A 27,687-nucleotide genomic window follows, 5' to 3' on the forward strand; every position below is an offset into this window, starting at 1 on the left:
TTTTTTTTTGTTTTCCCTTGTATTGCACAAACACCATGGGAACACAAGAGAAGAAAAGAGGAAAACCAATTTATATAAAAATGTTTTACTGCTCTTCTACTTGCTATAGAAACTTCAATTTTCTTTGACACAGCTCTAAGAATTATTACATCATCATACACCACTCAAGAAGTTTTTATTGTATTCATGTCTTAATTGAAAGCTTACAAAAATTATTTAAAATTACTTGTTATCATGTCAGAACAGGCTGTAGGATATTTTGATACATTTCCCCCCAAAAAAAAAAAAATAAATAAAAAAAAAAAAAATGAATAAAGTCATAATCACGGACAAATTAAACCTCAAAATAAAAAGAGAAAACAGGGAAAGACTTCAAGGACTCTGAAATGTGTAGCATCCCTGCAGTTCTAAAAGTAATCTTGGCCGGTATTTTCGTTGTTATTTTACACAAGTCATCCGGAAATGAAAAATAATAGGTTACTATGGTTTTGAATTACCATTGTCACTGCTCGAATCACTTATGACTAACTATCAATATCCTTATGGAATGAGATCTTAAAATTATTAATTGGACAATAATGGAGGTTTCACTTTATGTTGGACCATTCTTAAATTGTTATCTCTGGTGATGAATAATTTTCTTTGATTTTCATGTAGATGATGCTACGACTTGACCTGTATTTATAGGCAGTCTGCCTTTTCTTACCCGGTATCCCACAATGACCTGGCAGACATAAAAACAAGACCCTAATCGGTCTTGGTAATAATATTAATCAGTGTGTTGAAGAAAAAAAAAAAAGTATGGTCCTGAGGTAAGATTTGATTAAATTTTATGGTAGACCTGGGAATGATCAATATTATATGATTTTCTAAATTTTATGTTAAGATAATGTTGTTTATTTCTTCATTTTCATGACATCTTTTTGGCTACGATTATGGGTGTGAAAATTTTAAATTAAAATAGAACAGCAGATTTTGTGTTCAAGTTTTCCTTGATAGTTGTTTTAGCAGAACGCTAACCTGAGAAGAATCAAAATCATTTATTTTTATTTTAAGTGTATACAATTGACCATATAATTTCAAATATGAAGATGGTCAGGGTTGCAGTCAAAAAGAACAAAAATAGTTTACAACTCTTTATTATTCGACGTTTCGCCCTCGCTGATATTAGCTGGCAAAGTCTGTAAAGCTATTATCTTGAACAGCTGTGATGAAGTCCTACAAGTTGAAAACTATTTTTATTCTTTATGACTGCAGTCCTAACCATCTTCTTCATACTTATTTTTTTAATTTTATTTTAATTTTTTTTTTTTATGAGATTTTGATTTCAAAATCAGGACCTAAAAATTGCCTCTTATTTGAGAATCATCCATAAAGCAACAGTAAAGTTATTGAATGAAGTGATTAGATGCGAGTTATTTAAATGTGTTCAATCTACCATTGACAGATCTGCAGATAGCTTTTAAAAAATTTCTAATAACAACCAATCAATTTTTCTGTAGCTATTTGTGTTATATTACAATAATAAGAGACTAAAAATCAATATAAAGCCATTTAAACACTTCATTATAACAAATATTTTTTAGTATTAGAATGTTAAATCTTTCATATTAAATTATTTTTTCAAAGCTATAGTAATTTAGTTGAGTAAGTATTATATTATTTTTAATAGCGTTTGGTAAAGTACTGATATCTGTATGAATTGAAAAGTGAACTTTCAAAATACTAAGTTGGAAATATGAATGAAAACAACAATCATTTAAGATAATGTATAAATTATTATTATTTTATTTTAAACAATTAATTAGGAACAAAAATCTCATATTCTATATATGTATGTATAGTTGACCGTAAAAATTGATATATAGGGAGATGGTCAGGGTTGCGGTCAAAAGAGAAATAAAAATAGTTTACAGTTAAAATAGTTTAAATAGTTATAAACTATTTTTATTTCTCTTTTGACCGCAACCCTGACCATCTCCCTATATAAAAATCTCATAGCTTTTGCCAATTTTATTGGCTCAGTATTAATAAAACCAGAATGAATACTATTAAAATGTATTAATTAATTTAAATATGCTTCATTGGCCTTCATTTATAATTTTTAATAAATCCTTAAAATAAAAATACTGAAGTAATTGCTACAAAAATGCGATAACTCCCAGTTTTCAAATTTTTGCAAACTATAAATAATTTTTTGAAAATTTAAAATTCAAAGTTATGTCAAAAAGTTGTTTAGAATCAAGTTTCTCAATTTTTGCTGCAAAATAGATGTATTATCTACTTCTAGTAAAACAATTAATTGGGGAAAAAAAAACCTTGTGCTTTCGATTACTACTCTGCTTATGTATCCAACTTTGTGTACATTGGTAGGTACATGTTGAAGTTATTGCTATCTTAGTTATTTTGAAAACTAAAATGAAATAAGGACCAAAAAGGCGAAAATTATGAAAATTTTTATTTTAATGTTGCTTTAAAAAATCATGTTTTAAGATTTCTCGAGGTGGGAATTAGAAGTATAAATTTTGTTCCTGTCAAGAATACAACAGTTTAACAAAAGATAACGAAGCCGAAATATAATTATAAAAGTTCGGCTCTTCCCCCGTTCAAATCAGTAGTCTTTATTTCCTTTATTTATCTGTTAAATGCTTTAATATTTTCTATTTATCCATTATTTATTATTACTAACATTGAAAATTGATTATTTTTTCAAATCAAGGTATTTTAAGGGGAGATTTTTTGAACATTTGGTATGTTAGCTCTATTAACTGTTTCAGTGAGGAGAGAAGACCTATTTCATGTTTAAGACCGTTTAATTATTCATTGATTCACTGAGTTTAATCAAAATTGTTTAATCCGTTTTTGAGAAAATTCAAAAAATATGAAAAATTGATTCTATAAAGTGGCCCTTTCAGGAGGTCGATTTTAATGAAAATATTGCTTTTACCTCCCAGGCATATATATATATCCTAAATATTTAGTTTCAGCTTCATACGACTTAGTTTTTGAGATAGGCTGACCCCATTCATCCAGAAGCACAGACACACAGACCATTTTGCGAGACTTGGTTATTTGGACTCAAGAGACCTCAAAACATGTATTTCCACTGAAAACTGGAATTCATCTTTATTAAATAATTTTGGAATAATTATTTTAATTTATGTATGCTACAATATTTAATTCCATATTTATATAATTGTCATGTAAATTAATGATACCAAATCATACCTTTAATATTTTTCCTAAATTTTATAGGACATTATTTATTTTTATTTGAATTCAGCCTCTGATTTGACTAAATTTTTAAAATTAATATTATCAATACGGTCTGATTTATCATTTTTTTATTTTATTTATTCTGATTCAATATATGATTTTACTAAATGGAAACAGAAATGCAGGAAAAAATTGAAGGTATGATTTTGTATTATCAATTTTCAATGACAAATGTATAAATTTGAAATTGAATATTATATTATGCCCATAGAATTGTAACAGTCTACTTACAAATAAATATTTTCTTTATTTAAAACTTTAACTAAATGGAAACAGAAATGCAGGAAAAAATTGAAGGTATGATTTTGTATTATCAATTTTCAATGACAAATGTATAAATTTGAAATTGAATATTATATTATGCACATAGAATTGTAACAGTCTACTTACAAATAAATGTTTTCTTTATTTAAAACTTTAACTGAAATAGTATACATATTACTCTATTAAGAAAATTTACTAATATTTGCTATAAATAATTAGACAACAGGCAATTATATCTGTTGACTAATATGAGAACTAAAGATTGGAGATATAAATTCTGGCATAAAACAAAACAATTATTATTTTAGAACAAAATAGATCGTGTAATTCAAACTTTCCCTGGATCAAGCTATCTCGTTTTTGTAGTGTATTCTTTAATTTATTGACAGCCAAGTTTAAATGAGCAAATTATGAGAAAGGCCAATGGAACACATTTTGTTAACTAATAAATTTATGTTCAGTTCATTATTGTTTACTAGTGTCAAGTTGAAATATTAAATACACATTCTATGTAACAATTTGAAATGATAAGCTTCAGTTTACTACTTCTAATTTAATAAATATGAAACCTACCTTTAAGATTTTTAAATTCTACAAAAAAAGTAAAATTAATATCAGATGCCACAACATCAAGCTGTCTTAGAAGAAAATTGTCTGTCTGATTATTAATTTTTTTTTTTAAATATCAAAATTTAATGACGTATATCAAGAATACAAGCAGCCATATTAACCCTTATCGGTTGCTAGCTTTTTATACGTGATTATCACGAAGTTGTAGCTGGTTCGGGTAAATATGCAAAAACATTTCATTATTCTAAGAATAACAATTTTGTTAGAATTTATTTATTTTACACACATATGAGAATCAAATAATTATATGTTTATAAAAGGCAGTGATATATAACTATAGATGTCACTTGCTCTGTTACGGATACTTTCCTAACAAAAAAATACTCATTTTACCTAACAAATAGCTCTGGCATAATAATTGATAGTACTAATGAGGGAAGCAACTGTTATGTTAAATATCACGTTTATACGCCCTGACAGTGAGCAATCATACAATTTTTTGTTATTGCAGCAAAAATGTAAGCCACTACCGTAGTGTAACTATTTCATAGTTATAGTCATAGCAGCATTCACTGTTATGACTGTTTCACTGTTGTCACAATAATTTCACACTGGTTCCGGTGTAATTGTTAATAGTACAAGTAATATCAGTGGACTAATAGTCATATTGCCTGCCAAGTTTAACTGTTATATGTATATACCTAGATAGTGGACTATTAGAACATATCAACCTTACCAAATGTACTGATGATATGTGGGAAAACATTTTTTTTATATATTTACCTAAAAACTGAAAATTTAATCAGACCTGAGCCCCAAAAACAAATTCACCATGGACCCCCCAAAAACAAAGTTGTCCAAGAACTTAAAATTGTAGGGAGTTCAGACATGCTTCATATTGTCACCTCCATATGACCTATGCAACACAAACGGTGTCATATGAAGGGTGACTTATGACCGATAAGGGTTAATATAGCTTACCATACCTCTATATGTTCCTCAGCACTATTAAAAAAAAATTCTATGGCACAAAGTAGATGAATGTTTTCTTCTATTAATTTTATTCAAGAATAAAAAAAATATTCAATTTGTTCTTGATGTTATCAGCATTATAAAGTTGACATAACACATAACTTATACATGGAAATAACATATTTAGAAATATATTAACAACTCCAGTATACTTAATAAATGTATGTTACCACTTGAAAATCAAAAAAATAAAATATATGTGTATATTTACAATAGCAATAAGTAAACTAGAGTTGGTATTTAGGTTAACCATAAAATCTTAATATTCTAAAGATCTGTTTCAATTCTTGAGATGTATTGTAACCAAAATATCATTATGGGAAACGGGAGAGAAATGTAGACCTTTTATTCATTTTAGTTTTATATTTTGCTGCCCTCTCAAATTTTCCAGTCAGAATAAGTTGTTATTCTGAACATAACTCATCCCCATCCTTTATCGCTACACTACTTTCTTAGAATTCCTCTGTGAAACAAATCCAGGAGCCAAATACTTGACAGGCAAAATAATTTTTCTTTTTTTTTACTTCTCAGTATTTATTTTTTAAACATCATCAAGGGAGGGAAAATAGGGCATACTCCCTTGGAGGTACCATGAAAACTCTGTATTTAATATTCTACAATATTATTATTATGTTTTTAAAGCTTTCGTTTATTAATTTAAGCATGATCCTGACCAAATTACCTCCTTGCACAACTGTTGGTCTAGGAAAAGTATTTCCTTACCAAATAATGAATCTAAGACTCTTCATGGGATGTGCAGTTTAGGTTTTCTTTTCTTTTCTTTATTGCTTAAGATGCTAGGCATATGTTCTCTACTTACCCGTTTTGTCATTCCCAATTAAATAAATTCTACAACTCTTAATTTTATTTTGTTAAATAGCTTTTGACAAAAATCTATATTAGGCCTCAAGTTATTTGAAGCATACTTTAAGAAAGTGATTTAGATAACAGATAATTCATCATAATAATAACTCCTCCCTAAATAACAACCAGGACATAAAGCCAAATCCCTTATCCTATGGCAGTAAGAAATGAGTTGATAAGCCATAATTGATAAATCATATGCAAAAACTATTAATCAACCATTATAAACGTTGATAATAATCCTTTTAATACACAGATTTAGAAAGATTATTTTTATTCAATAATAATATATAATTTTGCAATGTTAATTTGTTTTTTCCTTCAGACATGTACATTTCCCACTTTTAAAACAGAATAATTATAATCTTTTCAAACACTATTTTCTATGGTTTTTGGTTTTTTAAAAACATAATATGGATACCTAATGCTTTTACCAACCTGAGCACATAGTATGTAGTATGCTGAGTTTTTACCATTGTTCCATACCACAAAGATGATCATATAAACATAAATTTATAATGCTTATTATAATTATGATTTATTATAAGCCTTATTTTTACGATTTAATTTTTTTTTAACTTGTTTTTTATAAAACAAATAAGTAAAGATGGACAATAATGATTTTTATTAGACAATGAAGCTTAAGAATGTATTATCATTTATTTTTGTAATTGTAACATTAATGTCTTTGTTTTACTTTAAGCATGTAAATAGCTAGTAGATATATATGTAATTACTTTTTAAGACGAATTTATATAGATAGAAAAACCCATGTTTGAATTACTAATAAATTTTATTTTATATATAATAAACATATTATATTGTTTATAATATATTATATATACATATACAAGCATATTGGATGATATACATATTATGTAACGATAATAGTTTCACCAATTGTAATTCTTTAAACAGACCATGGTCTTTATGGGAGCACATTGTTAATAGTTTAGTAATTGCTAGTCTTTATGTCTAAATTATTATTACTTATCATAAAAAAAAGTACTATAAGCTTTTGCTAAAAGTGTTTTTTATTACTGTCATTAAATGTGTCTATTCATTAGATTTACTGATTCTAAACCAGATAATTTTATACCATTTAACTATATATATGTATGTTCTATGATATATATATGATGTTTATATCAAAAATAATACTAACTATATTCACAATAACTATTATTTATTATTTTCATGCATAAATCAAGAATTTAACTTAAGTGAAATTTCTTTATCGATGTTCCAAAACTCAAGAAAAAAAATTATAAGATAGTAAAATTAACTAAAATTGATTTTGTGATGCAAGTTGAAACAGAAGTGGTGGAGGGAAACACTTGGTCTATTCTAATAGGATTTTTTTTTTTATTGTAATAAGAGAGTACAGGTTTAGAAGAGCTCACTCAATCGAACTAGCAATGCCAGGATTTTTAACTCTTCTAAACTCCTACTCTCATATTACAATATAAAATTTTACTGTTAAAATAGACCAGCATTGCCCCTCTCTCCACCCAACACTTCCATTTCATCTGCATCACAAAATCAATTTATTCCCATATAATGTTTTTTTCCTTGAGTTGTAGAACATCAGTAGAGAATTTTAACTTCAAAATATTAGAAAATCACATGAAAGCAAAAAATGCACAGTAATATTTCAATATTTAGATACTGGAGGATTTATGTTGACTCTGTTTTCTAGTCCATAGTACGAAGGAATGTGTCATGGGTCAGAACAATTTTTTTAATTTCTGTAAAATTGATCATTCTTAAGATATAAAAACACTGTTATTATCAAAGAAAATTTAAACCTCTATTTGAAAATGGACAAATTACTGGAATTTCAAGAAATTATAAAACCATGTTGGCAGAAGATTGATCTACTTAAAAAATTATTAAACAGTAAAATATCGAACCAAAAGTAGAGGATATAATAGGCCTGAGACCAACTAAAACATAATATGTACAACACATTAATGTAGGTAAGAGTATTTTTTCACAATGCATACTTTTAAAAACAGCTTTTGCAACATACGACGAGAAAATGATAAATGCATAGTATTTTTGACTAACTTTTAAATCAATTTATAGTTCCTATTTTCTTAAAAATAAATTAAAATATACTTACATAACTAATGAGTTATTAAGTATGTTTGTTTGCTTGCTCTGACTCGGATGCAGTCCAGAACACAGTGCAGAGATGACTATTATAAAAGTAGCAGGCAAGTATTATATAGGACAAGGTAAATCGCACTTATAAGATAGATTTTTATGTACATGGCTGCTTTTTGCTTATAGACTATAGACCATCGGCATTATGTTACACATAGTTCACGTGAAGTAATTGTCAATAACTTGAAATACTTCTTTCATTAATCTGGAATTTTTATTACTTGATAAATTGTACCAGTACAAAAAAGGGGGATTTTTCATGGTTAATTTTGTGTCATCTTTGTACCAGTGCCCTCTGCAGAGGCACATCTCGCCACTACCTAGGTACAACCTAACTTACAACCATTCAGAAATATATTTCTGCCCAGGTAAAGCTACTGAAAGTTATGTAATCGCAATACTTCTCCTTAGACTACATTCCATACATCGGTAAGTAAAATTAAATATTACCTTTATTAAATAAATCAAAAATTAGTATCCAATTCTGTCTCAACACTTTATTTTTCACTAGTCCAAGGTTTTGGCCATTCTAGCCATCTTCAAGGACATCTTAAATATAAACTCTTCCTCACATTAATTTACAATTTCTATTGCAGGCAATTCTGCCCAGGTCATTTTCTTTATTATAAGTTCAAAACCTATTTATTTAAAATTTAAAAACATTAACATTTAATTTTCCTCTATAAGATATCAACAATTAAATACACCACCATATTTTTTTTTATTATTATTTTTTTTTCTATTTTTTTATATATATATATTTTTTTTTTATTGTTGCTCGAGATAAAAGTTCTGTTTAATTCCTTATCCAAACCTACTTTATTATATTTTTTTTAATTTTAACATTAATATTTCTGTCAATCTTATTTATTAGTTTTAACTTATAATTATCTATCAGTTTTTTTCTATTTTTGTTAAAAAATTCATCTATTTTATCATTATAATGGGGGTATTTTATCTTAAAATCAGCTATATTATTACTAAATTTCCTCATAATATCATTTTTCAACCAATAACCTTGCCTTAAATCCAAATTAATAAATTTCATTGCTAACTTGTTAAAAATATTTACCTCATTTTGACTTATTATAAAATTACTATTAAATTTACTTTCAAGATCAATTATAGGCAACATAATTGTTGATATCTTATAGAGGAAAATTAAATGTTAATGTTTTTAAATTTTAAATAAATAGGTTTTGAACTTATAATAAAGAAAATGACCTGGGCAGAATAGCCTGCAATAGAAATTGTAAATTAATGTGAGGAAGAGTTTATATTGAAGATGGGTAGAATGGCCGAATCGTTGGACTAGTGAAAAATAAAGTGTTGAGACAGAATTGGATACTAATTTTTGATTTATTTAATAAATAATTACCTGTTCTCAAAAAATTTTGAAATAATATAATTAAAGTAAATATTACCTTTTATCATAACAACCATGGAAACATGAAACCATTTATTTATCAATTGAGTTTAATTATGCATTTTATATCACACTCCATTACCTTCTAGACTTTATTTCGTAGTGATATTTTTATATCTCTTATTAAATAAAATCAAAAAGTGTTCAGTGTAACCAATAACAGAATAGAGACATTCAAAATTAAGCAATTACATTTTTAATATTATAAAAAAAATTTAAAAGATTGATTAATATTAACAATATAAAGAAAACATTGTTGTATTAAAAATATAGAGAAATGCGTATATTTTGTACGTAAAAAACTGTATTTTATTTGATAAATTTAAATTAAGAATTACTTAATAATTCTTTTGAATTAGAGGACCAATATACGTATTAACATAATAATGCATTTTATAGGTGAATATAATTTATTCGATCAATTGGAAGTGAAGTGGATATTTTTTATGTATAAATTTGATTATTTAAACATAAAAGGGAATTTTGTGAGAAGGCCATAAATTTCTAAAATAAATATCAAATTCTTTCTCTTATAGTCAGATATACTGAACTTTTTTGCAAATAATTTTTAAATACAAATGATTTTCAATTCAATTTTGTATTAATATTAAATAAATAAAATTTTGTAGTCAGACGTGTTCATTATGTGATGTTTCCATAGCAACCAAATAAAAACAAAGTAGCCATGGTAAAAAGCAACTCTTTATAATTTAAATAAAATATATTTTTTTAAATATAAACATTACAGAATGTTACATACATATTAATTTTTCTAAGATCTTTGACTTTACAGCTGTATACATTATACATCTGTATAACAGTTCTTATTTCTGGAAAAATATTTTTAACCTGGGAAAATATTTCTCATTTTTTCTTCAAGTTCTTCCATAGTTCATATTTATCTATTTTTTAATTATTACTAACAATGTGAAATGGTAAGTTATTTGAAGTAAACTAAATTAAAAATACTTTAGAGGAAGCCATCTTGAAAATATAGCATTGAACCCCAGCCAAAATGCTTCAACGAGGATAATACCTAGCAGATATTAAGCAACACTTAATGATACATTGATACAACAAGTTTGATCAAAATTGTTAGAACCATTTTGAAAAAATTAAGAATAATTTTAAAAATGATGATGTGTGGTACTTCCAGTAAGTCAATTTAAGTAAAAAACTTGTAACAATCCAGAGAGAAATGCTTTATTCAGCCAATTACATTAGGTTGCTACATTACACAGCATACCAATCAATCCATGATCTGACATCTACACAATATATACATTCGCATGTTATAGGAATAAATTTTTTTCTTCTTTTTTCTCCTTTTCCCCTTTAATCACACAATCAATACTAGTCCACAAATCCTAACACTACAAATATTTTGTTTTATTTTATTTCATTAATTTTACTTCTCTTTTCTTTCTTTATCGATTTAGCAATTTCATTACCTTTAACAATTCTATTCTCCCTATCTCACTATCACTATCTATATCTATCCCAGACCCTCCATTTCCAGTAATCCTCCTTCCATGTTCGATCCGTTAAACAAATTTATCATCAGACAGCAATGTGGAGTCAAACCAAGGACATATAATAGTCATCGCAGTAGATCAGTTTATACAAAGGAACACATAAATTAAACTAAATATGTATAAATGTACAAATCTAGGAAAAAAAGAAAAAAGTCATTTATAAAAGAAATACTTAAATGAATAAATTAGTTAAAAAGAAATAATTTAATAAATAAATAAGTTAAGGGAATAAATAAATTAAAACACAGTGAATAATCTCGGGGCTACTTCCCATGAAGGTGATGGATGATATATGATCCCCAGGGAGTCCAAAATAATATTTCCCGCTAAGATTGCTATATCCCCGATGCTAACACCTAGATCTTCCAAGAAGCTCCTAGTTTTATCCGGTATTGTTTTGAGAGATCCAAACCAGAAGCCTCTCATGGCGAACTCTCTCTCTCCGAAGGTCTTGCAGAATTTTTCCTAAAGGAAAGGCATGCATTTTTCATATATTTCCTTTTTTTCTCTTTCCACCCCACCACCTTCTCAAATCTCACCGTTAGATTTAAGACCAGAGCTGTGCCTCCTGTTTTAGAGAATGCCACAATATCAGTGTATCTTACAGATTCATCAGTTTTCACACAATAAACCTCATCAAAGCTGGTAAAATCTTTTTTTTCCCCCCAGGAACTTCAACATTCTTCTTTGAACCTGTAGTTCCAGCGTGTTATAAGGATACAAGTTCAAATTCCTAATTGCAGTTTCATACAACTTAACGTGATTAAATACAACTTCCAATTTTTAAATAGTCTGTTCACATAATTCAAGGTTAGGTTATTTAGATTCAGGGGATAATAAAATGTTAATTTCCGTTGAAAACTCAGATTTGGAATTTCACATGAACGCAATACTATTCCTTTGTTTTATTCCTACCAAGAATACAACAGTTTAACAAAAGATAATACGGTTGTAATATAATCGGGTAAGATCAGACTGTCTCGGCTTTTCCATTCGGATTGGATCTTTTTATTTTTCCTTTCTTTTTTCTCCTTCAGTTATTCATAAAATTCCTCAATATTTTTTATTAATCCATTGTTTATTATTGCTAAAAATGAAAACTGTTTTTTTTTTTTTTAAATAAAGAAAATTGAAGATACTTCAGAGGAAATATTTTTTTTAAGTTTGTCATTAAGCTCTGTCAAACTATTTCAATTAAGATAAGCCCAGTCTGATATTAAAAGTCACCTAATTTTACATTGATACCAAGTTTAATCAAAATTGTTTAACAAAAAAGTTTTTTTTTTTGTTCGGTCAAGATTCCCATTGGAGTCCTATACTGTTTAACCATGGTTGGAGGTCAAAGTTTTTCATTTTGTGGGACCGCCACTCAATGAAAAAAGTCAACCCCCCAAGCCGGATTTGAACCGGCACCGCCAACAAACAACAAATTGGTAACTGTCTTAATCACTGAGCTACGGGCGGCCCTAATAAAAAAGTTGCTGTTACATCCCAAATGTACTGTCCTAAATATGTGATTTCAGTTTCTAACTATTATTCGTTTTTGAGCTAGACTGTTCAAAAATACACAGATCATTTTGTGAGACTTCCTTATTAGGACTCAAGAGACCTTAAAACATGTATTTTTGTCAAAAACTAGAATTTGAAATTTTTTATGATTGCATTACTTATACCTACTGTATGCTTCTTATATAGGTAGATAAAAGTAAAAAAAAAACACAAATTATTTCATTATGTATTATTAGAATGAAAAGCTTAGGAACACTAAAAAGCAAGTTATATTTAAATGCAATTTAATTTACAAGGCATTATAGAATACATATACATATATATAATACATATATCATGTTTACAAATATCTTTACCAACGACAGCATAACAAAATATATATATATTTAAAACAAAAAATAATTTGATTTTAAGCTTGTTCTTTGTGTTACATAGAAACAACGGTCATGTATATTGCATTATGCTACCACTATACAAGGTTTTATGCAACATTGATACATATAATGTATAAAAAGATTTTTTTTTTCAATTAAAGTAGGACATAAATATAAAAATGACATACCATATCTATTAAAATATTGGTTAAGTAGAATATTCTAACTTTTCAGGAAAGCAGTTAAAAATTTCAATTGTTAGCGATTGTTAAAAGATTCTTACGATCTCACACTATAAAATCACTGCTCCAGAAGAAAAATGAAGCAACTGTAAAATTGACTTTATTGTGTTGGTAAGATGTTTATAAATTGACCATAATTACATAATTCCTCCTTGGTTAATTTTTTAGTACTATTATATCGACTTACAAACATCTAGTAAATGCATTTTTGTGTCCGCAAACACAATAAAATCGATTTCACAAAGTTTACAGTAGTGTTATTGTTCTTACAGACCAGAGATATGTTTCAACCATTTATTGTTTTTCTCTGCACCATTTATGCATAATGGATAAATCACTTTTTAGCACCCATTGGTGGACCTAAAGCATATTTGTCACAAACCACTTTTTCACAGAGAGCAGAGATACATAATATCAAGAATTAAAAAGGAACATAAAATTTCTTTAATTAAAATTAAAAATTAGCTACTATTCAATACCAAGATAAATATTTTAAGTTTATATCAGTCCCAGCTGTTACTTAAAAGAAACAACCAGTATTATTAGCCATTGAATCTCAAACAAAATGAATCCGACATTGATGAAAAAAAAAAAAAGTAAACCAACAAATTGTTTTAAGCCTTTAGCTTACAATGACGTGTCTGAGACAGGGCGTCTTCCAGGCTTAATAAAAACAAGTTGTAACAGAGATGTAATGTGTGGACTATGCCAAAGATCAACAAGGTGTGTCAGAGATGTGAGACGGCCATGCCAAATGTTTTGCCCATTATTTTAGAAGAATTACTTGTATATATACTTTAAATTGTTTTATTGTCTTGAATAATCTTTACAATTAATGCAAAGCTTAATATAACATTGTGCAGCACCTCATTTAAAAATAATAATAAAAAAAAAATAAGACTATTATTTAATATAAAATTTTAAGATCTAAAAAAAAAAAAAAAAAAAAAATACATTACAATTATTTTTCACAATATTTACAGCATATTAAAGGTTGAACATTTTTCAATTTTAGTCAATACGTTTTTGAAAATTCTGTGACAGTTTTTGCATGGAAAATCCCAAACCAACCACTTCCTCACCATGTCTTTCAACCTCATTTTTCAACTGGTTGTTAAAACTGAATCACTTTCTGCGTTTAGGGACTAGTACACGGGAACAAATTTAGGTAATTGATGGATGCCAAGTTTGGAGGGACTGTGATAATATTCCATATTTATTGTGATTCTATAGAGCAAAAACAAATTGCCATAACTTTACTCGCAGACTTGTTTAGTTTGAATTTTTAGTGACATTATGTCTGCTGTAACCCCTGGTATACCGAAGAAGAGGAATATTACAATATAAATATTCAGCGATAAGTGCTTAAAAAAAAAATTATTAATATAAACTCCAATATTTCACTTTTGTTTATATAAAAAACATGTGTTTTAGGGTCCTCTGTGTTTTTTGCATTTAGATTAAACTATTTTGAAAACTAAAAATCATAGCTGCAAACTGTAAGTGAGGAAAATGTTCAGCATTTCATCCTTTTTGTAATGAGTAATAATTCAAAATTGTATCTTGACTCAACTCCGAGAAAGATAAATGAAAAGTAAAAAAAAAATAATGCCAGAAATGAATTTTTGTGTATTTGAATTAAAATATCTTGAGAACTAAAAATCGGAATTGTATATTGAATCTAAATTTCAGTATTTCATCATCATTGTAATGAACTAAAATTCAAAATTGTATTTTAGTGCTACACTGCGTTAGAGAGGTGAAAAGTAGAATAGATAGTGCCAAAAGTGGAGTGATAACAAGTTTTTAAGTTTTCACGAATGAATAGTATAATTAAATAAAACATTATTTAATAATTATAATTAAATAAATAAAAATTGAATTTTAGTCAAATAAATATCATTATTAATAAAATTGTAATACATTAATACATTATTTCAATTCCAGAAATTTCACGTTTGTCGACCTGTCCCAAAACTGTCACAATTTTCAACCTTCAAAATGAAGTAAATATTAAAAAAATTAATAAAAAATTGTGTCCTTTTTTTAGGGATTACCCTCTGATATTTATGTATCAGTTGTTGTTAAAACATATGGTTCTTAAAATTAAGCTCATAATCATAGTAATTCACATCACATGTATCATGTGTTTAATTCAGTTTAATAAATTGATACATATAACATGAATAACTTTGATAATAACCTTAGCTCCAACGACAACTGATATATAATTATCAATTGTCTATGAATATATTCACTGTTTATAAATATTAGTATATCACCCTCTTACACAAAGAGATCAATGAATAGGAAATAAATGATCTTAGGCCACTTTCAAAATAAGTGTTAGAGAGCAACGAGAAAGAGTCATGGCAAAAGAACAAATATACACAAATAAACAGGATTAATAACTAAAAGTAAATATCACAAAAATCTTCCTAAATAATGTTTCGCATAAATTTTGATTGACAAAAAATGTCACAAATCAGAATAATGTGTAAAGTACACATAATAAGATCAATTTGATAATAATTTAAATAGTAAATTTATTTTAATTACGATAAAACTGTCTACAATTCTATACAATTTGGCAGAGATAATGCAGAACCAGGAAATCTAAGTGTGATTTTAGTAACATCACATTTGATAATAACTAAAGCTTCCGAGCATATTAATTTCAACATAACTCTTAAATTATGAATTATGATTAATTTATAAATTTTTAAAGTATACAAAAACCAGAGTGCTATAAACAGTCATAAGCACAATAAAGTTTTAAGAATACATTTTAATAGGCCTAAAATAGGCATGAAAACTATTAAGATAGCATATACATTTTTTAAAAAATACTTCATTTTGGAATATAATTCATTTATACATATCTTAACAAAGCATTATATTGCCTAAACTTTCAGTCTGATAAAAACATTAGAGTAATGAGTTATTATTCACAATTTTATAGATACAACGATATAGTATTAGATATAATATACAAAATATCTAAGACGAGTAATAATAAAACAAAGATTATATAATGCTAAAAGCGAGTTGAGACTAGTTACAATAAACATTCCAGTAAATATCACATAATATATGACATGGAAAGATACCGCAATAATAATTAATCATCTAAAATTAAGAAAAAAATATTATGTGGACGCTATAAATAAAACAATTAAAGAGTAGACTATAAAACTAAACAAGTCAAACTGTTGCCCATATCGCTACTTTGCTATGACAGTGGTACAAGTAAAAAAAATTTTTTTTTTGTAAGTATACCACATATTGCACCTTGAAGTGTTACTTTGTAGCAAAGAGGGTACAATTGGGACTTTCTGTAAGAGGAATTTAATAAAGTAATAAATTTAATTAAGTAAGTCTATGCTAATACATTTGGATTAGATCCACAACAAACTAAATTAAGATTTTTTTTTAAGTGAACTTAGATTAAAATATCTTGAAAACTAAAAATTGTAGCTGCATACTGTAAGTGAAGGAAATGTGGACCATTTCATCCTTTTTGTAATGAGTTATAATTCAAAATTGTATCTTCATACTACACTGAGATAGAAATGTGAAAACTGAAAATTATAGTGCCCAAAATGAAATAACTAATTTTTGAACATTTTAAATTAAAATATTTTGAAAGCTAATTTTACGAATAAACAGTACAATTAAATAAAACATAGTTTAATAATTATAATTAAATAATAAAATAAAAATGTCATTTTATTTTTGTAAAATAAATATCATAATTAATTAAATTATAATAGAACATTTTATTTTTAGAAGTTTCACCTCCTTCGGCCAGTCCCAAGACCAACTTTTTTTTTAGTTGTCACTATCAAAGCAAAGGAGTGATATCCCAGGGATCCATCAAAATTAAGGCAGGACTATTCTCAAAAGGCATTAAAGGGGAGTTATTACGATAAAAAATAGATATAAGGTGTAATCAGAGAGGCTGTGTCGAAAATGAGATATTTGAATATCATATACGAAGCATCTTTCACATTACACTGGAAATATATGCAGTTAAATAAATGCTTTAAACAATACACCGACCAATAGAGATGGGCAAAAATTAGCTATGGATGAAACTAATTGCTAAAGTTGCCATGGAAACGACCCTTATTCATGAACGAACCATTGATAAATAAATATTGTATCCATGGCAATTTTAGGCAACCCGACACCTAAATATTCATATATATACGGTATTCAGGATCTTTAGCTTAACATGTTAAATAAAGTCTGTTAAATGAAAAAAATTGTATTAAATAGAGAAATATTTACTTCTTCTTTTAGCATGTTAAAATGATATAACATTTAACATGGTTGAGTAGGAGTATTGATGATGTTATGTTAAATGTACAATGATTTACTGTGTTAAACGTTTTAAATATAGGATTTTTAACAGCCCTATTTAAAGTTGTGTTAAATGTTAAATACATGAGAGCTCCTAGCTGATTTTCTGAGCAGCTTGTTTAGTAACCTTTCCTTCCAAAACTTCTTGTTATTGTTTACTTCTAAGTTGTTGTTTATTAAGACTAAAGTCATTTGTTGTAAAACTTAAGTCATCAATGCCCATAAAAACCACCAATTTTTCATTAAAGTAATTTATTACAACATGCCTAAAATGAGTGAAAAGTGGTAGTTATATGAAAGTTTGCTTACTAAGTGTCTTGTTTAAAAACATCCCATGCAATACTAACACAAATTACAAGCAAGTAACCTATCACGATTTCTAACAAAACGGTTATGAGCTCAGCTGATGTCATTCTCTATATAACAGACCTATCAACAGACTCTCAACCATATTAAACGTGATATTGTTTAAACATGCTAAAAGAAGGTAATATTACTCTATTTAACACACTTTAACATGTTAAACTAAAGTCATGAATGCCCCTTATAAAGGAAATACAATCTTTATGGATTATACCAGACTCTCATGATACGTGTTAAAAAGAAAAAAAACTTGTAACAATATATTAATTAAATAACTGTATCTGTTCTACGTAAATCTACATTTAACTAGGCCAATAAACAAAACATCAGTCGGTTAAATAACATTAAGCAACTATTTATATTATTTAAAAAAAAAAGAAAATTAAAATTATAAACTATTACTTGGTCTTATAAGCATAATCTCACTATAAGAACATATATTTTACAGCATTAAATCATTTCTAGCACTCGATTAATAAAATATAACATTAGTAAAATACATTTTGCTTAAAGGTTATTTTTTAAAAAATATAATCGCACTTCATAATGCAGAATTTACAACTAACACTGCCATAATAATTTTTTTAATAAAAAAAATTAAGATACAACGTATAACCACAATTAAAGCTAAAATGACTCAAAAAGGTTTATATAGTTACAACGTAGTACTTTTAAGTTTAAATGGATCAAGTATTATTAAAGAATTTAGATATTCAACATTAAATTAAAAATTAACAAAAAATTGAATATTTGTTGTTTAAATGTCAGAATAATAATGATGAAGAAGGGTTATATGATAAAAAAATTTAGATCATCTAAGGTTTAGCACATAATTTTTTGACCTCAATAAAAATCATTTACCATTAATCATAAAGACAAAATTATATAAATTTAAATCAACCAACCAATATTATTATTATTGTTACATTTACTAATCACATCAAATAAACCCACGTAACGCCATTAAAATATGTCAACTTAAATAACATATGAGTGGATAAGAAATGAAATAGTAACAAATAAGAGGTTTTATGCTATTTACCTGTAACTGCAATGAATAAAATTATTATATATAATAATTTATCGGAAAATCAAAACATTCAAAACTCCAACCATCCAATTATATTTGCCATCGTGTCAACATAATTAGTAAAATAAACAAACAATAATTAGTGGCAATTGATATAATACAACAATATTTACTGCAAGGATATCAAGGTACAAACTCCAACGGCACAGTGCAGTTAGAAATGGGATGCATATAAATACTGCTGAGGAATGTCGCATATTAAAAAGTAATAATTTTATACCTGGATTACATCAAATGTCTAAGATTTTAAATAAATAACCTTATTACAGAATATTATAAGAATGTATCATTTGATTGACAAGAGCTCTAACAGGAGGTAATTAAATTATAAATATTTTTTATGTTCTTCAGCTTTCTCAAAACAATATAATGGAAAACTGCGATACAAATTTTGAGCTAGGTAAACTTTTTATGTAATATCATTTTATCATCTTTTTAATAAGATAGATAGCAGTTACATTATATAATATTTTAAGCGTTTTTCAATTATTGTGATGTATACGCTTTTAAAAAAAGGTTCTTATGTTGAAAAATGATTAAAATATATAATTATGAGAGATAGTTGACCGTGGATGATAAATGAGGAGAAGATGGTTGGGGGTGCGGTCAATGAAACACAAATAAGTATGACTAAAAAAAAAAAATAAGTTAGTCATACTTATTTGTGTTTCATTGACCGCACCCCCAACCATCTTCTCCTCATGATTTAAATATATATACATATTAAAAAAATCAAGATTGTTGACAATGTTTTAATTTATAATTCTAAGAATTAGACTTTATAATAGACAAAAAATTATGTCCGAAAAGTCATGTAATTGATTAACAATGCATGGTTTGATTTTACCAGAAATTATCATATATAAGAATTTATAACCCTTAGAAAATGAAATTATTTTGAAGTAAATAAATTTAAGCTTTAGTATTATCGAAATTGTGAAATTATCAATCATAATTAGCTAATTAAAGAGAATTTTGTCGATAGTAAAGCGATTAGATTAGTTAGAATAATCACCGCTTGGCTCCTCATCCACTCATATTCAAGAAAATAAAAGAAACCTAGTTGTCTTAGTTTTTAATATATTGTTAAAAAAAATAGAGTAAATGTAATTGAAGAATGTCAGACATTCTATTTCTGAAGTACGGCGAAAATATAATGAATACTATTTTTAACTTGCCATGAGTCTTTCAATATTTACAACTTGACCAGGAGACGAGATGAATCATGTGAGAAGTTGGCTGGTCTCACTCGGTTCATCTTCCTCCTCCTGTTATCCGTCAGGTCATGGAGTGTATGGAGGAGGTGGCGGTAGGTTTCTCATTCCAACCGAAAATGTTTCAAGGCCATCATATTCTTCTACCAATCTCTCCCGAGGAGAAGTTTCGATTACCTGAACCGCTGGGTCTTGTAAAAGATTACAAGCAGTTGCTAAAAGGGATACTGCCCCTAAAAACAGAAACAAAATTGTTATAAATTTTACAATCGCTGATTTATACCAAAAATGATGGTCCATATACAAAAATATAGTGAAAATATGATAAGCCAAACTTTAAAGGAGATTAAATTTACTTTAATTGAAAGATCTTTAGATATTGAAGTTTTGTTTTTCTAATTTAGTAAAAATTGATTTCTCTATAACAGTAGTTCCCAAACTGGGTGCTAACTGGGCTCTTAATTTAATTTCTGACTTTCTTAATATATGTATTCTATTTTGTTGTCACTTCTTGTTTGTACAATATTTGTATCTTGCTTTTATGTGGGGCAAAAAATTGGTTACGAATAAATAGTTTTCTTTTACTATTTTGATACCTTTTTTTTTTTACTACCACCTGGACTCTCTTCCTACAATCTACTTCATATGGTCAACTATCTTCTTCCAATAACATGGTATGGTTGGATGTATTATTACATTAGGGGTATTCATTATGTAGTGTTAAAAGTAAAATGTTTTACCATGTTAATTGTTATAAGTATAGGATTGTGAGCAGCCCTATTTAAAGTCATGTTAAATGTGAAATGCATAAAAGATCGGATTTTCTGAGCAACTTGTAACCTTTCCTTCCAAAACTTCTTGTTATTGTTTATTTCTAAGTTTTAAAATAATTTATTACAACATGCCTAAGTTGAGTGAAAAGTGGAAGTTGTGTGAAAGTTTGGCTACTGAGTGTCTTGTTGATCTTCTAACTTGTGAGGAAGAGAATCAAGATGAGCTAATTTACAACTGTTATTACATTATTATTATTGTCATTCATTGCTTTATTAGATTTAAAAACATCCATAACAATACTAACACAATCAAAACACAAACTACAATCAAGTAATCTAACACGAGAACAAACAAAATGAGCTCAGATGGTCTGTTGCGACATCATTCTCCATTTAACAGACCTAGTAACAGACTCTCAGCCATGCTATACGTTATATTGTTTTAACATGTTAAAAGAAGGAAATATTTCTCCATTTAACACGCTTTAACATGTTAAAATAAAGATCATGAATACCCCTAATGTATTTTATATATTATAAAGAAATAATGTACACGTAAATGTTTGATTTTAAATAAATACAACAATGGATACCAAACTTTCAATTATGTTCATTCAATTCAAGAGCTTTACTTTAACATGTTAAATGGAAAAACTTATATTAAATGGAGAAATTTCCTTCTTTTATCATTTTAAAATGATATATAACATGGTTGAGAGTCTATAAGTTCTATTTAAAACAACAATCAAAATACAAATTTCTAGGTAGTAACCTAACACGACAACAAATAAAATGGTGGCGAGCTCAACTGGTCTGTAGTGTGACATCATTATCTATTTAACAGACTCTCAACCATGTGATATGTTATATTGTTTTAACATGATAAAAGGGCATATTTCTGCATTTAACATGTTAAACTAAACTTTGTGAATAGTCCTATCTGTAACTAGGTCTGTTAAATGGAGAATGAAGTCACTCAACAGACCAGCTGAGTTCATCACCGTTTTGTTTGTTGTTGTGTTAGGTTATTTGCTCATAGTTTGTGTTACTATTGTTTTGGATGTTTTAAAACTAATAAAGCCATGGATGACAATAATAATAGTGTAATGACAGTTATCAATTAGCTCATCTTGATTATCTTCCACACAAGTTAGAAGATCAATAAGGCACTCAGTAGCCAAACTTTCACCCTTCTACTTTTCTCTTACTTTAGGCATGTTGTAATAAATTACTTTAATCAAACCTTAAAAGTAAACAATAACATGAAGTTTTGGAAGGAAGGTTATACCTATAACATAACCTAAAACAAAATGCTAAAAAATCCGCTAGTAGAAAAGGACATATTTAACATTTAACATGATAAAACATTTTACATTTAACACATCATGATTGCTTCTAATGTATATTCATCCTGAAATCTAGCAATAGCGAAATGTTTCTGGGTCTGCTAATCTTTAAATAAAATTAATAAACATATCAACTAATAAAAATAAGATTTCTCTAACAAATGAAGAAATGAATTACATGTAATAATGAGTCTTTAAGCATAATGTCTCTGTTAATCTGACAACATTAAATTCTGATATAGTTCTATACTATACTAAATTCTTTAACCATAATTTATATATAATTATGAGATTACCTGCCGCAGTAATAGTATACACCCCATAACCATAGGCTATATGGAACCTTCGATTCTGGTACAGCTCTTGTATAGCATACTCCAAGGCATTGGTAACAAGATAGCATACACCGACCATGGCAATTATAATCAAAACTACAAAAAAAAATCCATAAAGTTAATCCCTGATTCCAGGACCATGTTAATGGTTAATTACCTTTCACTATTAAGCTCATAGATTCATCAGCTTTAATTGAAAATTAATTTGTCAACACACAAACAGTGAATTTTGCGGTAGTATCTAATAATTACATTTAAATAAGAAAGATCTACAAACCAAGCTTATGAATTAGTACTTGGTGATCTCACTTAGTTCTATCAAATACAACTAAAACATAGTATGAAAAATCAAACAGTTCTATCAAATCCATAAAAATTATGCAAGGTGAATACTTAACTTGGAGATCAATCAAGGAGAATAATATTAATTTTAAAAATGAATAAGTCTTTTTTTTAATATTATATTAACCAAAATAGCAAATATAATAAAAAGAAATGGTTCCAGTCCACAAATAAAGCTTCAATGAAAAGAAGTTCGAAACCCAGTAATACACAATATTACAAGTTAGTATAGGTTCAATCTTCAACCAAAAAAATCTGTTTGTCCATTTTGGACGGGTTGGTTGTCCAAAAATATTCATCAGCCACTTAATGATATATAGTCACCTGGGTATATTATCTCATTATTATAATCCATATTGGCTGATCCCAAATTAAATAATTACATATTAATTATTTTTTCATAGTCAATTGCCATTTATCACATCTCACTGAAATTAATTAAATAAAACAATATATATATATAAAGAAATATAAACAAAAACACAAATATACTGTGATCATTATCTCTAAACTTTATTTATTTTTGTCCGACGTGACTTAAGCAGTTAGCCTGCAATTGGAAGAACAAAATTGTAATAATTTGGATTTATTAATTGTAAGGTATGTTAGTTGAAATATAGTATTATGTGCAGAGCGAAATGTTAGTAAATAATATGAATATTTTAAGTGTCTCCTCGATAATGGCCTGAAGGCCGAACCGTTGGGGAAAAATGAACAAAGTTGTATAAGGAGAAAAATAAACAAAAACAAATAAGAACAATAATTGTTCTAGTATAAATGAAAACAATCGTCACACTCTCAGAGATCATTCTAAGATACATAGAGTTTGTTTCCCAAGTTATTTCAGACTAAGAGATGATTATATTCAGGATAGGGAAATGGCTTACAGTAATAGGCGTAGGTACCTTTCTGATTACTATCTTGGAAGAGATAAGGATCATAAGATATTTGTATTTTTATTTAAGTTACCTACTCTCAAAAAAAAAAATTAACATATTATTTATAAAAACGAAATATGATTAATTAAATTAATTTATTAAATATGAAATTCAATACTTATTAAAAGTAAAATGATTTTGAATTAAAATAAAAATTATTATTAATTACCCGCCCAAGTGCTAGGCAATCCATTTCTCCTAACAAACCTCAACGATTTCTTTGTTGGTCCAATCATATCCAAACAAAATCCGACCATTGAACAAAAGATACATACAAATGATAACATCACTAGAACTCGCATTAAATTCAAAACTTCTGGTGTAACACATTGTAGCACTAGAAAAAACAATAACAATGCCATAAAAAATGCTAAAAAATCAAATAATAAAAGAAAATATTCAAAAAATTAGAAAAGGAATAAGGATCTAACCTTCTGTTCCAGTGTGAAACCCTATTGTCACTGAAGAGGTGACAAACCTCCCATCTGAAAGCTTAACGGTGTTTTCATGTGCATTACTTTCAAAATAACCGAAATAACCAAGCCTTAGGAACTGGTAAACTGCTAAATGGGGGTTACACAAATTACCAAATATTCTAAACCAATTAAGATGTATAAGTGAAAGTATTGTTAGAAACGCTGAAATTAAATGGAAACATGCGGCCACATAGTTTCTCTCATTATCTCTTGGATAAGCCCATCTTCGTCTAGGAGGCTCTTCTATATTATAAATTCGTTCAGTTAATAAATCTACAAATAAAAATACAATAGGTCAATCTGATACAAGATGAACGAAATAAATCAGATATTGATTAAACAGAAGGTGAAAAGGATTAACTATTAGAATTTGAAATAAATTATTGTTTAAGTTAAAATAGTTTTCCTTCAAAGGAGAGGAGGGTAATTTTTCGTATGAATATCTTGTCCTCACCTTCCAGATCTTGCATGATCAGATATTTTATAAGCTAGTCTATTATAATAATAATTAAATCACAAAAAGCCATTATTGTATTTATTACTGAAGCTAATTTCTCAATGTTTGTTATCAGACCACAACAACACCTTTAAACACTATGACAATCAGCTGATTCATTACTATCAATCGTTAGTGCCAACTGAAACGTTTGAAAATGATAATTTTTTTTTTTTTGTATCCTCATGTTGTAAATTTTAGTTTGACAAATGGATATAATTTTATTTTAATAAAGTATGACTTTGCGTTTAGAATAAACTAGCTGATTTTTTTTTTATTTCTATGCCCCATGGATATGTAGGATTTGATATTAGGTCTCCTCCTCTTTGATATGGGGGGGGGGTTACTGAGAATTGATGAAACCATTCTCTTTTACTACAATTAAGTATTTTAAGAGGGGACTGAGGGGAGGAAATATGGTGGATATAAATAGGGAAGACAGTCTTGTGTCCACTGTCTGACGACGGGGCTCACTAGTTATTTTATTTTCAATAGTAAGCTGGCGAGCCTGAGACTGTTTATACGTGTCAGCCACCTTTGTGGGCATCCTATTGGTGTTATGTGCGGAATAATGGGTTAGTGAAGTTTTGGATGTTATCAACGAATTTGATGTGCTCCGTGAGATGAAATCTGTCCATGTCGTATGCATGTAGTCAGTTTTCGCTCTTTATAAGAAGAATGCTTCACAGCATACTATGTGTACAAATGTAGTAAATTATGAGACAATGAATCCGTTTAGTCTACTGAGATAGATGCTGTTGCCTTATTCTTCTTTGTCTTCTGGCTTACTTGGGTTAGTGGTTTCACCGGATGATGATCCAGGCAAAGGCCGACCTAGAAACCAGTTTGCTCCGGTGTGATTAGCTCATTGTTTGAGCTGTAGGTTTTGAGATATTAAGAATAATTGTAAGAAAAACCTTACCCAGGTGCGGAAGCAAGCTGGTCCGTAGTCGGCAGGTTGGGATCCAGTCTTCCCGGGAAGAGAATAGCTTGCTTCCTTGCCTTAGGGAAGTATCTCAACTAGAGGAAGGAACTGTAGAGATTTGTCAAATGTGTTAAATCTCTCCTGGGTAGCTGTTAACAGTGTTGTTTGTATCCCGTCATGGTCAGGGGCCTTACCCCCCTCCAGACAGTTTCCGAAATTGCCCACAATCTATATACAGAGAGCAGATTCTATTAACGGGAATGATTGAAATTTTTACATTTATTTATGTAAACAGATATTTTTACCGATAGTAAATTCTGCGGAAAACTCAAATCAACGTGCATTTTGTAGAAAACATTTCGAGAGCTGCCATCACTCATGAAGCACAAAATCATTAACAATAGTGGATTAGACATAGCGAGGTCCTTGGCGGGATACCAGTACCCCCTTAAATTATAAATTGTTCAGTAATGCATAAGTTATATATTTAATTTGCCGATGTCCAACGCGGATGCACCATTTCTTTCGATCACCTTCTGAACACCAACATTCATATTCTGTTTTAATCATAGGGAAAAAGGATATTTAGTGTTTTCAGAAATATAAACAGTAAATTTCCTTTTATTTTGATCGCCAATCGTTTAGAATTTATTCAGAAGTATTGTACTCATACGCAGTTTCGAAAAAGGTAGTTTTTAGAAATCTTGTGATCATTCATTTAGATGTCAAGCACGTAAAATACCACGAAACAAGTAATAAAACAGCATTTCCATAGAAAACACTTGTTTACATAAATTAACCATGAAAAGCGTCCATATAATAAATAAAATGCCTATATAATATAATAATAAATATCCATATAATAATTTGTACCTTATTCTTAGAGCCATGAAGCAAGTTACTACTATGTTTTAATAAATACAATTTTTTTTTATTATAAAACATTATCTTTGACAGAATAAACTTTTGCCCTATTTTGATTTTATGAGGCGAAAAAAAAAATATATGTGTGAAAATAAAGCATTCATTAAAGTCATTTCTGGAAAATGGCTTAATGAAGTTTAATTATAAATACACAAAATTATTGAAACCTTTACTATAAGTTCTATTCTTTTTACATTTAAGATTAAATAAACAGTTTTACATATGATTGCATTGATATACAAAATATCTATTGACTTAAGGTTGCAGCCTTTAGCATAATTGTTGACTAGAAGATGAGTAGGGTTACAGCATCCCACTGCATTTAGCATGTCACAACTTTTTTAGTTTAACACATCATGAATACTGCCTCATATTGAATGTCATACAATTTTAACAAGCTAAAAAGAAGGGAATATTTCTCCAGTTAACACAACATTTTCCATTTAACACGCTAAAATAAAAATCATGAATACCCCAAATGATTACTAATTACTATTTATTGGAGGAAGATAGTCCGAGTGGCGGTCAATAAAGGTATCAAAATAGTAAAAGAAAACTATTTATTGTTAACCAATGTTTTACCTCACTTTGTAGGGCTGATAAGAATGAAGTTCCGCTCTTATTCAGAAAATTCTTTGTGTAGAACTTCATTCTTATCAGCCCTGCAAAGAGGTGTGAAACGTTGATTAACCTTAAATAGTTTTCTTTTCCTATTTTGATACCTTATTAACCACCACCCGAACTATCTTCCTCCAATCTACTTCATATAGTCAACTTTCTTTCAATATAATTACTATTTAGAATGATGAGAACTACAATATATAATTCAAAATTATAAT

At 27.9% G+C, this 27,687-nt stretch overlaps 1 protein-coding gene across 2 annotated transcripts; it reads right to left on the reverse strand.

Annotated features, from left to right (window-relative positions):
* Positions 1-16,707: 16,707 nt before the first annotated feature.
* Positions 16,708-25,113, reverse strand: LOC106692618 (transmembrane protein 127). Of its 2 annotated transcripts, XR_010844827.1 has the most exons (6): positions 24,958-25,113; positions 24,459-24,776; positions 24,197-24,364; positions 22,709-22,843; positions 20,258-20,526; positions 16,708-16,842 (listed from the first exon to the last, which is right to left on the reverse strand). XR_010844827.1 is itself a non-coding variant. In XM_014438709.3 (5 exons), the coding sequence occupies exons 1-5, from the start codon at positions 24,971-24,973 to the stop codon at positions 20,363-20,365; spliced, it is 801 nt and encodes a 266-aa protein (XP_014294195.1). In that variant the 5' UTR covers positions 24,974-25,113; the 3' UTR covers positions 16,708-20,362. The 2 variants fall into 2 exon arrangements, 1 of the variants encoding a protein (XP_014294195.1); XM_014438709.3 differs by having other exon boundaries at positions 16,708-20,526.
* Between the last annotated feature and the right edge of the window lie 2,574 nt (positions 25,114-27,687).

Source organism: Halyomorpha halys, unplaced genomic scaffold (genome assembly GCF_000696795.3).
Source record: "Halyomorpha halys isolate HHAL.00 unplaced genomic scaffold, Hhal_1.1 Scaffold1.1, whole genome shotgun sequence".
Classification (NCBI taxonomy): domain Eukaryota; kingdom Metazoa; phylum Arthropoda; class Insecta; order Hemiptera; family Pentatomidae; genus Halyomorpha; species Halyomorpha halys.

Coding starts and splice junctions, on each gene's coding strand:
- LOC106692618 (XM_014438709.3), bottom strand. Junction 22,844..24,196: donor ATTGCCTAGCACTTGGGCGG/GTAATTAATAAT, acceptor TTTTTTTTGTAG/TTTTGATTATAATTGCCATG. Junction 20,527..22,708: donor GTATACTATTACTGCGGCAG/GTAATCTCATAA, acceptor TTCTGTTTTTAG/GGGCAGTATCCCTTTTAGCA.